Source organism: Euprymna scolopes, chromosome 15, assembly GCF_053919585.1.
Source record: "Euprymna scolopes isolate OS-2025 chromosome 15, ASM5391958v1, whole genome shotgun sequence".
Lineage (NCBI taxonomy): Eukaryota > Metazoa > Mollusca > Cephalopoda > Sepiida > Sepiolidae > Euprymna > Euprymna scolopes.
Window position 1 is genome coordinate 131,334,160 of NC_136496.1, and position 12,909 is coordinate 131,347,068.

Here is a 12,909-nt window from a genome sequence, read left to right on the forward strand (position 1 = left end):
TTTGTTATTTTGTGCTTTAATTATCATCTCTAAATTTTCAACTGTAGGATAACGTTAAGGTATTTTTATTGAAAATTTTGTGTAAGGGGTTGGTTGCGGGAAAGTGTTTTTCAATAAGATCTAGAAATTTATTGCCAAGTTTTGTTTTTAATATTTGATTATGTGGGGTCGTATACCAAATTATAGTTCTTTTTCTTCTATTTTTTAATTTTATTATAGGTATTGGTGTTTTGTTGCTAATATTTGATATTGATATTTTTGTATCCACTATTTTTTACGGCTGTTTCATAGATGTTGGTTGACCTGTTAAATGCATTTTCATCGCTTGAGTTATTACTGAGTCTACTTACGATCGAGTTAGGAATCTGTTTTATAATTGATGGTGGGTGATTGGACTTTGGGTTTACGTATATTGGAGTGGAGTTATCTGTTAAGTAGGGTTCATATGTATTTTTATCTAAATTTAACGTGACGCCCAGGAAGTTTGTTATTTTTATGTTAGCTGATACGTCTACTTTTAGGCCTAATCTTTTCATTTCCTTGTGTATGATTTTCTTAAAGTTATCTCCCTTGACTTTGTTAAAGCTTTTTATTATAGCTAGTCCGTCATCTCTATATAGGCCGATATCTGTAGTATCAAATATGCTTGTGAGGGTATATAGAATGAATAATCCCACAAAGTCTGATGCCTCTGCAGAATCCCTGGCACCCATCGCCAAATCAAACGAATTTTTCATTTTAGTTTTATTCCATTGGTTATTGTTATTTATTAGAACTGAGTTTCTACATTTTTTAATGATGTTGATTTCTTCCGCAGATATATCAGTATATGCCTCGGTAAATTCTAGGGCAATGTTAAAATGTTCTTCGGATATCGAGGGATAAAAGTCTATGAGGTCGAACTGTATAAACGTACATTTATCTTTGTTTTCTATATTTTTAAACCAGGTGATTGCTTCGCCGGTATTTGCCCACCGGTTTAATTCTAAGTCTTGTTTGATTGTTTGTTTACTCTAGAAAGTATTGTTTTGCTAATTCTACCTATTTCTGGTTTAGTTGGGTTTATCAAGCGGGTGCTGGGATTATTATTAAAGTCCCATTTGTGGTATTTAAGCAGAATGTATTCCTCTCTAGGTTTCAATTTGCCAACTTTATCGCTAATTTTTAATTTATCGGTAATTTGTTTACTTTCAGTATTTATTATATCTATGTAGTCGCATTCGTTTGTGCCTAGTTTTTTGTAGTTTTTTGTAATGTTTTCTGTGATTAGTTTGTTATATTCTTGTTTATCTATTTTATAAAAGTTTCTAGTTTTATCTGCTTTTACAAAGATTTTATTAGAGTTGTTTATGTTTCTAACGATTTTGTGTAGTTTCCGTTGGAAATTGTTAGGTTGATTGTGGAATTCTAAGTTTTTAATTACGTTTAAAGGGTCATTTTCAAAGCTTATCAAAAGGTCTACTGTTTTCGCATTTTTAAGGGTTTTAAACCATACGATTCTTTTTTGTTTACGTTTTCATTTTTAAGAAGAAATTTGCTCGCCATCGCATTCGGCGTATTAATTCATCTGTTTTTTTAATTAATTTAATAATATAGCTATGCTTGCTAGGTGTGGGGATGTTTGTTAGCGATGTTTCGAAATTAACTCTATCCATATCTGTTTTTAATGTGGTGAAATGAATTCTTTTGAGAGTGCTCAACTGCTTCAGGAGCTAAGTATAAGTACTTAATTTACTCACATAAAATTAATATAGGAAAGTATAAATTTATGCGTAAACTTTAAGTATTTACTTCAAAAGTGCTCAATACGTAGGTAGAGCTAGTTAATAAGTTATAAAATATATATGGCGATTAAGCTACAGTGTTAGGTGTAGCTTAATCGCCATATATATTTTATAACTTATTAACTAGCTCTACCTACGTATTGAGCACTTTTGAAGTAAATACTTAAAGTTTACGCATAAATTTATACTTTCCTATATTAATTTTATGTGAGTAAATTAAGTAGTTATACACACACAGAGTATATATATATATATATATATATATATATATATATATATATATATATATATATATATATATATATATATACTGTGTAAGCAAAAACAAGACTTCAAAACAAGGTGTTGGTGGCAACAAACAGTGTATTTCACGAACTCATTATAATTACATATAAGTATATATATATATATATATATATATATATATATATATATATATATATATATATATATATATTTATGTGTGTGTGTGTATATATATATATACGAGCAAACAGTTAATAAAACATGTTTAAAAACACTTTGAAATGAGTTAAAAACATATTTAATCTGAAAAGGAAACACTAGATAAGTGGATAGTCCTTAATCCGCGGAGTTTCGAAGAAATACTTTCCTTCTCATCAGAGGGTAGAAATAAGCAAAATGCGGGATCGGATTTTGCATGCAAAAGTATTTGATGAAACAACAAGTAAGTCAAAGATCTTACTTGATAACAAAAAAAGTGAAGCAGAGAGAATATGGTCAAGAAAAAGGTGATTACACATAATCCAGTGACGGTAAAATCCAACTATATAACTTCAAGAAGGTTAATTTTATTTCCATTTGCACAAGTAAAATCCAAGGAAATCCGGTAATTGGAAGAAAATCGACCATATATATATATATATATATATATATATATGATTAGTTTTTTTTGGAAAAAGAATTCCAGCAGAGTGCTCAATTAAAAGGAATATCCAAATTTTAAGAGCGTACTTATATTTTGTGTACAGAAAGTTGTTAGTTGAGACAGGTCATTGGTACCGTCGGTTTCAAGCCCGATAATAAGGCCCGTTTAAGGTATCCTTATCGAGCTCTCTTCAGCCAATATTCGTCTATCTTATAACCGGAAGTGTGAAGTATATATACCTCGCGAATCCACGTTCAAATCTCGTTTAGTTTAACCCCCCCTTTTTTTTTTTATCTATCTATATCTATATATATATATATATATATATATATATATATATATATATATATATATATATATCGGGTAATGTAATACCTAATTTTCAACTTTGAATTATTTAAATTTAAGATCTAATTTCGAAAAAATGTTTTTTTTATATATGAATCGATTTTAATTTGAACCCCATTTAATTTTAAAATCTCTTTCCTTATGTATAAAAACTTCAAAATCTGTATTGGTATCGGTTAAAAACTTAAAAATTCGTTTAATTATATCGAACATTTAAAAATTTCCAAAAATACGTTTAAAGTTTTAAAAAATATATTTTTAATTATATCGAATCACGTTTAAAAATTTCGAAATACGTTTAAAAATTATTTTTAAAAAACCCAAATCTTTCAAGGTTTGGGGAAGTGAGTATTTATCTATCCTAAGTGATTTCCCTAGTTTATTAACATTATTATATTTTACTCTAGTTTTAAATTCGAAATAGATTATAAATTACATTTATAAAATATAATATATATATATATATATATATATATATGACATTAATTAAAAATCTATAATATAATTGCGATTAAAATCCAAGTTTACCGACTAATTATTTATGTATTTACAATTTTTTTTCCTTATATATATATATATAAAAACAACATCTAAGTGTTGTTCTTTTCATTGATCCAATTTATTAGGAGACCCTTCCTTCTATGTATGCAACTTTTCAAAGCTTCACTCCTCACATTTAAACATTTTATTTTTGGGTCATGAATGGACCGGAGGATGTAGTATTTCTCTGCGTTACAGAGTGAGCATTGACTTAATTCCGGGACGTATGCTGGTCTATGCTCTATTTTTCTCCATTTTATGGAAAAGGGTGTATTTATTTCTTTAAGCTCCCACACGCGGGTAGCTAATGCTGTATTCATCCTTGTTTTAGCTCTAAAGGAGCTCATATGTGCATAATATCTTTGTTTAAATTGGCCTTTTGTCATACCTATATATATTTCCGGTATATTTGTGGATTGTTCCGTTACTGTGGCCTCATAGACAAGGGATATATATATATATATATATAATCTTGGCCTCATAGACAAGGGATATATATATATATATATATATAATCTTGGCCTCATAGACAAGGGATATATATATATATATATATATATATATATATATATATATATATATATATATATATATATATATATATAATCTTGGAAGTTTTTAACCTTTAAAACTATACAAAAAAAGTATTATCATTTGTTAGAGAACTATTTAGTCAGTAAGTCATTCAATCACCTGCATAACTTGCTCTCTCGAATTGTGTGTGTATGTATCTATATATGTGTGTATGTATCTATATATGTGTGTGTATGTATTTATATATGTGTGTATGTGTGAGCAAGAATGAAAGTACGAAAAAAGAATACGAAGAAAGGAAAATTAAGAAAGAGAAAGTACAAGTGAGAGAGAGAAAAAAAAGATGTAAATAGAAAAAAGTCACAGAAAAGGATGAAGAAAAAGATGAAAAATCACGTATAAATAAAAGAAAATGGATGTCGAGAAGTGGTTTCCGTTTAAAAGCTAAAGGGGGGAGGAGCCATTATCGTAATAGTTGGTCGCGCACGAGCGAATCGCGTTCGACTTCGCCGCTAGATTAATGTGAAGCCAACCAATAAAACGGGGGGATAGAACAAGCATGACACCGAGGGCGTGAGGGGAATAAGGTTACAAGAAACAGTAAAGAGAGAAAGACGTGGAGGGGGGGGGGAGTCAGCTAGAAACGAGAGAGGAGTGTCGACGTGTGTGAAATCAAATAGAGACAGAGAGGGGGAGTGAAAGTGGGGGATGAGAGATATTACAAATCAAATCAAATGGATGATAAAACTCAATGTAGTTTTAATGGATTGGCGACAGACAGTCAAAGTGAGGGGGGAAGAAAGTGATAAATGTATTAGGAAGCGATGAGGAGAAGGAGAAGGGAGAACGAGGAAGTAGAGAAGAAGAAAAAGAAGAAGAAGAAGAAGAAGAAGAAGGAGAAGGAAGAGGAGGAGCATATATCGGAATGATTAGAGAGTAGAAGTGATGGTTATAAGTTTTGCTCGCAGAATGAAACAAGCAATTAATAAATAAATAAATGGATGAAGAAGAAGAAAGATGAAGATGAGGAAGAAGAAGGGACACGCAGGTTACGAAAGGAAGGAGGAATACTAAATTAGAACCATTTTGTTTCAAACTGCAAACACGACGTATGCCTGTTTGTCTTAAGTGTGTTTTGATATATTGTCAGACAAACAGGCTGGACCCTGACTGGGAACAACACTAAAAGTTTCGGCCCGGTCGATTCTATCCACCACAAAGGATCATGTGTGTTGCATTCAATGAACCATAACACGACAAACAAGGACTAATGCCACAGCAATATTATTTGAAATCAAAATTCATTCTTACACAAATCCAATTCATCAAAGTTTCTGATTTTTTCTTTTAGATATTATGAAACTTTGAAACTCTACCATGAAAAGCCAATAATTCAAATTGCAAACATTCAAATGTCAGTCAAATAAAAAAAAAATGCTGCATGAATATTATTGACATACACATCATGAAATTTATGAAAAAAACTGAAAATAAAAATATATGAAAATTAATTATTTATTATTGTTTATAAAAAAACAACTAAAAAATAAAGTTGAACATTTATTTAAAGCGACGAAATTATTAAAATATGTGTCGACATTTTCTACGCATGTATAAATACGCATCTGGATTTTATTTTGGACGATTTAACAAATGCCAGCTGACGTCAGTTTAATGGGAAACACTAAAAACGTGGATTGCACATTTAAATATCTTGCCGCAAACGAAACGAATTACAAATAGGAGGAGCGTATTGGATATTTATTTCGGACTTAATTTAACAAAAACTGAGTTTTTACACGATTAAAAAATACATTGCGTGATATAAGGATGTGTAGTTAATTTAATGCAAATTAATAATAAGATAACTTAAAAAAATATATTTATTTTTACTATTGGGACCACCAATCATCAAGGCCAAAAGCCACTCGAAGAAAAGAGTTAATGAGACGGGAATGATTGTTACTCGAAAGATATGGAATACTATGGAAGTACTAACATTGATCAGCGGTATAGACTGCGCTTGATTGCTTCTGTGGCGTTTTGTGATAAGAATTTGTTCACTTTGATTTGAAAACGAGCACAAGTTGTAATAAGAAGGGAGTCAGTCCCGCTGTAATGTATTTCACAAGCCGGAAGCTCTTGCTCCGTCCATGGAAATTCTGCATAATACTTGCTACACGAAAATTGAAAATGACATCAAAACACAACATAAATAGAATAAATCATTTTTGTTGATTAAAAATATTGTCTTCAATAGTTTTTTAGTTTCTGTTTAGTTTGTAAAAAACTCAACAGAATTAAATTTGAATTTTAAATGCGGATGAAAGTATATATATATATGAGTGTGTGTATATATGTGTATTACACAAAATCAATTTCGCGAGGAAACATTTTTATGTATAGGCACATGTGGATTATTTTTATGAACGTTACGGAGAACATAAGTAATTTATTTGAAAATGGAATCCGTGTAAAGAAAGAATAGAAAGAAAAAAGAAAAAAAAAAGAAAGAAAAAAGAACGAAATACACATTGTTGTTTTTACAATCAACCTGATTGCAAAATATTTGCTAATTATGGAATAATTTAATTAAAATTCACAAAATTCTCAGGAAGTTTGCCTTGTGCCAAACTTGAAATTATAAAACGGGCATAAACCGTTTTTTTTTTTACTTTTATTACTGAAATTTGATTAAATTACTGTTTAAATTCACACACACATACACAAACACACACACAAACACACACACACACACACAAAAACACACACAAACACACATAAACGCACACAAACATACACAAACACAAACACACACAAACACACACAAACACAAATACACACACACAAGCACATACACAAACACGCAAACACATAAACACACAAACACACAAACACACAAACAAACACACAAACACACACACAGAAGAGAATGCAAATAAGAAAAGAAACATCCACGTATTTACTTACAAAATTACTCGATAAGTTAAAAAAAAGCCTCGTTTTAAATATAAGACTTGGTTGTTTCATTGTTGCTAAAACATATATTACAATTAATAATGATAATATATTAATAATCATAATTCAACAACATTAATAATAGTGTCAACAATGGTAATCATATTTATTATAAAGTTTTAAACATAAAGTAAATTCTATTTTTGCACAAATAATAATATTTAAATTAGATTTATTTAATTGGAAGAAAAAAAAAAGTTAAAATAAAATTTATTTATGTTGGAAGGCAATCATCCAGGTTGGTCTGATCTGCCAAATTATTCAGTTGAAGAAAAAATTTACTTTAATTGTATTTGATAATTTTAATAATTGTAGTCACATAAACATTTGCTTATTAATAATTAAAAACACCTGACGTTGCTCGGGAATGAATGAAAGACTGTGTTGTTGAGTAGTAAACCCTTCACACACACACACACACACACACACACACACACACACACACACACACATGACTTATGAACTTTTATGATTACTGTTAAATGAATGTAATTTTCAATTTTTAAGTTATAAATAAGAATTAATTGATGATGTTTATTGATGTTCGGTGTGTAAAAATTGATTTAAAAATAAATACTACTATTGGATAACTTTTACAATTTTTCTAAAGGATAAAGTTATTTTTAACCTTGGTATAGGGCTTTGTTTTATAATTGCATCCTCAAAGATAGGGAAAAAGAGAAAGAGAGTAGAAATAAAGTCTAGATTTTGAAATATCGTCTGCTTTTTTAAAACCTATTAAAACAAAAACGTGAAAGATTTATCGATTTCTTAGCCTTCAGGTCAAGATCAAAGTGTAGTATCTGTTCTTCAGATCTACACTTCAATTTCTTGTTCTCTGTCAGTGGAGGAGAAATCGTTCACGACTGAGACAATTTTTATTTTTGTTCTTTTTCTCCACATTAAAAAAACGACCCTGGTGTCTAACTCTATCCAGTGGGAAGGCATTGTAAATAGGTACAAAAATAAAAACAACAAAAAAGTTCGTGTTTAAAATTAAATGAAAGAAAACGAAACGTACAGAACTTTACGCAATAGCATTTATTTTATAATAAGCAAAGACTATCTGCCAGCTGGAATCTCTTAATCTATTTTAAATCCATAATTTACCTAACGTACATTTAATATTTTTTAAGACTAATAGTTTAAAAAAAAATAGTTTAAAATTAACGTCCTTGGAAATTAATAAGCATTATATTGACAGAAGGATTTTGGTAATTTATTCTGATCTTTGATTAAATTACTTTACAATAACTAGCGGCAAAACTATTACTCATATATAGGAAAAATAGTACAATAAAATTAAACATGAATAACGCCAAACATCAATTAATTATGAACTGTAAAAAATAGTTGTGTAAATTAGGGATACAAATACCTGTGGTTTGGTATTTGCTTTCTCTTATATAAACAGTATTTCAAATAATTATGTTGTATTATTTATTTAAATAATAGTGAGACGTTTTAATGGTTAGGTAAGTGTGGAAAATGAAAAATACAATTTTCGCATTTAATTCATTTAAATAATAAATAAAACAAAAAAGAAAAGGAAAAGAAAAACAATGAGAATATACTAATAGAAATCAAAACTTTTTATACCAATAGTCTGATAAAACTGGGACATTATTGGTAACTTTAGTTTTTAGTTTTTTATTTACCATAATTTAAATAATAATTACAGACATTTTAAAATCTTTCGGCCGAAATAGCATTTTTTTTCTTTTATTATTATTATTATTATTATTATTATTATTATTATTATTATTATTATTATTATTATTATTATTATTATTGTTGTTGTTGTGGTTATTATTATTATTAATATTATTATTATTATTATTATTATTATTATTATTATTATTTAAATTAAATATTTCTTTTAAAGTTTAAATTGGAGTTTTGCATAAATCGAAGATGCTCAAAAAGTATAATTTATAAGTACGTATATATGTAGAAAAAATAAGTACATAAATTACATAATCACGTTTTTATATGCATTTTGTGCATAAAGAATGACGCTAGCGCATTTGTCCTTTTCAAATGCTGAATGAAAAGAACGAGAAACGTTTCTTAATTAACACATGTACAAACAGACGGGAAAAGGCCGTATAAACAATTAAGTAAAATTCAGAAAAAGCAAAAACAAATTAGAATAGCCAACCGTCTGTCACGTTCAATATTTGTATTTTACAGTTGACCGTACTCTTCTGAAGAATACCAGTTCAAAAACATGTTCTTGTAGATATTAAATATATATGTATTAAATATATAGATATTAAATATATATGTATTAAATATATAGATATTAAATATATAGATATTAAATAAATATATTAAATATTTAGATATTAAATAAATATATTAAAGCTATAGATATTAAATATATATATATATCATATATAGATATTATATATATATTAAAAACATTATATATATATATATACATATACATATATATATATATATATTCTTACGTGTTACGTTGTTATAGAGGCGATGTCAACAATTCCTACATATTGACAAAAAATACACAAATATTAGTAGCCAATGAATTAGAGGGTAACGCAATATCTATTATTAATATTTCAAAATGAATTAGTCCGACACAATCTATTTAACAATTAAAAAAAATAAATAAACAATGAAACAAAGTTATCTCCCTTACAACTAAGTTTTTATTTCTTTTTCTCTATGAGTAAAAAAACAAAAAAACAGATAATTAAAACCTATAATGAATATATTGCATCTCGGACAACACCGATAAGTATAGGTCGTTAAATCGACACAAGCCAGAAAGAAGATAAAGTTTATTGCTCATCTAAGCTATATTAACAGCTGAACACTGCTCTATTCGTTTTTACGAAAACTGTGTATTATCATTAATGACAGCTGGCAATTTTTGTATAGATTGATATATTGAAATACATATAGTGAGAAATACACACACACATACATACACACACATACATATATATTGCATTAAGATAGACAGACACTATAACCCTAACCCTAACCCTAACTCGCATACGCGTATATACATAAATAATATATGCATTAATTTATTGTCAACATCGCACAGATGTAAATACGCTATTACATGAATGCCTACACGTATGTGTGTGTTTGCATGTGTGTATATGTGTGTAGTTATATGAAAATATTCTTATGGCAAGTAAGCTACACAAAATATTTTTATTATATATCGTAAGAGTCCACCAGGCTTAAATACATATCTATATCACAAAAGATGCGGCCAATTAAACTGATGTGAATAATGCCGATTAAATATTTGGAGTAAGAGAGGAAAGGGCCATGTTTTTGGGTAGTTGTGTTGGGTGCCTACCGGCTTCGGCCGCCTCCATAAACTATTGGGCGACCCTTTCGCCTCATCATTGTATGCCGCCGTCGGAATTTGCGACAGTTGCCAACTATGGCATAAAGAAACCCGCATCTTTTCGCATCACAGAGATCCTGCACCACCAAGGAAATCAATCACAACACCAAAGTCATAATAACCACGAGGATAGTCCACACAAGGTCGGCGGCGGGTCGCCCGCGTCGGCGCATAGCAGTTACCCGACTCTGGGGACACATACAAACAGATCATCCCAACCTGGGATCACGCAGTCATCATCACTTTCATCCTCATCATCTTCCTCATCATCGTCTTCATCCTCCTCCTCTTCTTCTTTGTCCATTTCTTCGAACAGAATTGTTGGTGAATCGGGGTCAACGGGAGACAGTACATTGGTCACCTCAAACGGCGTGGCCAACAGTGGGCGATGTTACTCGCCAGGTGTGCCCGGTAAAAATAGTCCCCCCTCTGTTGGGGGAATAGGGCCTTTGCAGACGCTTTGCTCAGTGTCGGGGGCCTTTTCACGTGTGGTCAGTCATGCGGTTAACCAGAACGCGAACAATGTCGCCACTGACCTCTCCATCGAGGGCATGTCCCATCGAAATGGGGGTCTCGGTTCTTCGAACTCCACAAATGCACCGTCAGGTGGTTCCTTAAAATTTGGAATCACCAGAATTTTATCGGAGGATTTTGGCAAAAATAAATTCGATAAAGGTAAGTCAATTTTTCCTGATTCGTTTTTTTTAAAGAAAAAAAAAAGAATACGTTTTTGATTTGAAATATTATACGTACAGATACGTGACCGCACACACACACACACACACACACACACACACACACACACACACACACACACACACACACGCACGCACGCACGCACGCACGCACGCACGCACGCACGCACACACACACACACACACACACACACACACACACACACACACACATATGTATATAATTATTTTAATAATAAATATTAAAAATAATTTTAAAAAAAATCAATTAAATTCTTTTTATACTTTTAATTTTCCATCATTCGATATAATTGATTGTGTATTTTATTTTTCCTTCCTATTTTTGCTCACATTTACTTTACCTCATCAACAACTGAAGTAGGTGTGTCATATTCGTGAAAAATATTGAATAATTCCACCCCGTCTTTCCAAGGTTATAACTTCTCGAATAATGTAATTCAAGCCCTAATTATTTTTCAATTAAAGGAGCAAGGACCAAGGTTTCATTAAAACAAAAAAACAAAAAACAAACAAACAAACAACGTGTTAAAAAAAAAGAAGGTTCTAAACTTCGGACTTTACAGGCAAAATTCTAAAAAACACTACTTTTTTGTTTTAAATTTGAATATATTATTTATTGATCTTTTATCTTCAATTTGTGATATATAAAACTTTGGTGAGTAAATTAATTATTTACTTTTTAATAGACATTTGAAAATGGGGGGGGGCGTGAATTAAAAAAAAAAAGTTTGTCTAAAATATTATATTCAGTTTATTGGAAAGAGCATAAAATTTCACATTGACCCTGAAAATATCGTAAAAATAGAATCAATAGAAAAATTTTGATAGATTTTTAAAGTTTAAAAATTGAAAAATATTGAGCTCGTAAAATTAAATTAATTTCATTAGTTTTTAAAAAACTAATGAAATTAATTTAATTTTACGAGCTCAGTATTTTTCAATTTTTAAACTAATATTTCTATTACTTGTTATACAACTTTAATAGTTTATTTTTTAAGTATAATCCATAAAGAAAATAAACAACCCACTTTTAAAAGAGAAATTCCAAGTTTTTTTATATTTTATTCGCAGTTTCGCGTGAGGGGTGTCAAAAATTCCTACAACAATTCTGATACACCTACAACTGAAGATGATTCGCAGTCGAATCGAAAGCGCTCGTGATAACTATAGAACTTTCATCAATATTTTCGATTTTGATAAAAAAAAAGAAAAAATTACACAGAAAATTTATAAAATAAAGAAGCATCATAAAGCAAAGTATCTCCGTTGTATAATGCTGCCTAAATATACCAATTTCAGATATATATATATATATATATATATATATATATATATATATATATATATATATATATATATATATATATAAGATCTGAAAATATATATGGCAATTACATAATTTAGCTTAATTGCCATAGATATTTTCAAACCTTATCACCTAACTCTACTTACATATAGAGGACTCTTGAAGTAAATACGGGAGGACAAATATATTGTTTTCTGTAGATACATAAAATTATATATATATATAGAGAGAGAGAGGGACAGAGAGAGAGAAACAGAGAGAAGAGAGAGAAAGAAAGGGAGGGATGGAAGGAGGGAGGGAGAGCGAGAGAGATGTCGCCCCCCATCTGGAAATATCAAATTGGTGAAGGTAAAATTATTCCTAACTAGCATTCAAGTAAA

The 12,909-nt window shown here is 29.7% G+C and overlaps 1 protein-coding gene across 1 annotated transcript in view; it reads left to right on the forward strand.

Moving 5' to 3' along the window:
• The first annotated feature begins 6,466 nt into the window (after nucleotides 1-6,466).
• Nucleotides 6,467-12,909, forward strand: part of LOC145294150 (uncharacterized) — a 218,126-nt gene continuing 211,683 nt past the window's right edge. The window contains exon 1 of the mRNA XM_080141258.1: nucleotides 6,467-11,182. Within this exon, the coding sequence (XP_079997384.1) occupies nucleotides 10,426-11,182 (757 nt within the window). The 5' untranslated portion in view covers nucleotides 6,467-10,425. The remainder of the gene's footprint in view (nucleotides 11,183-12,909) is intronic.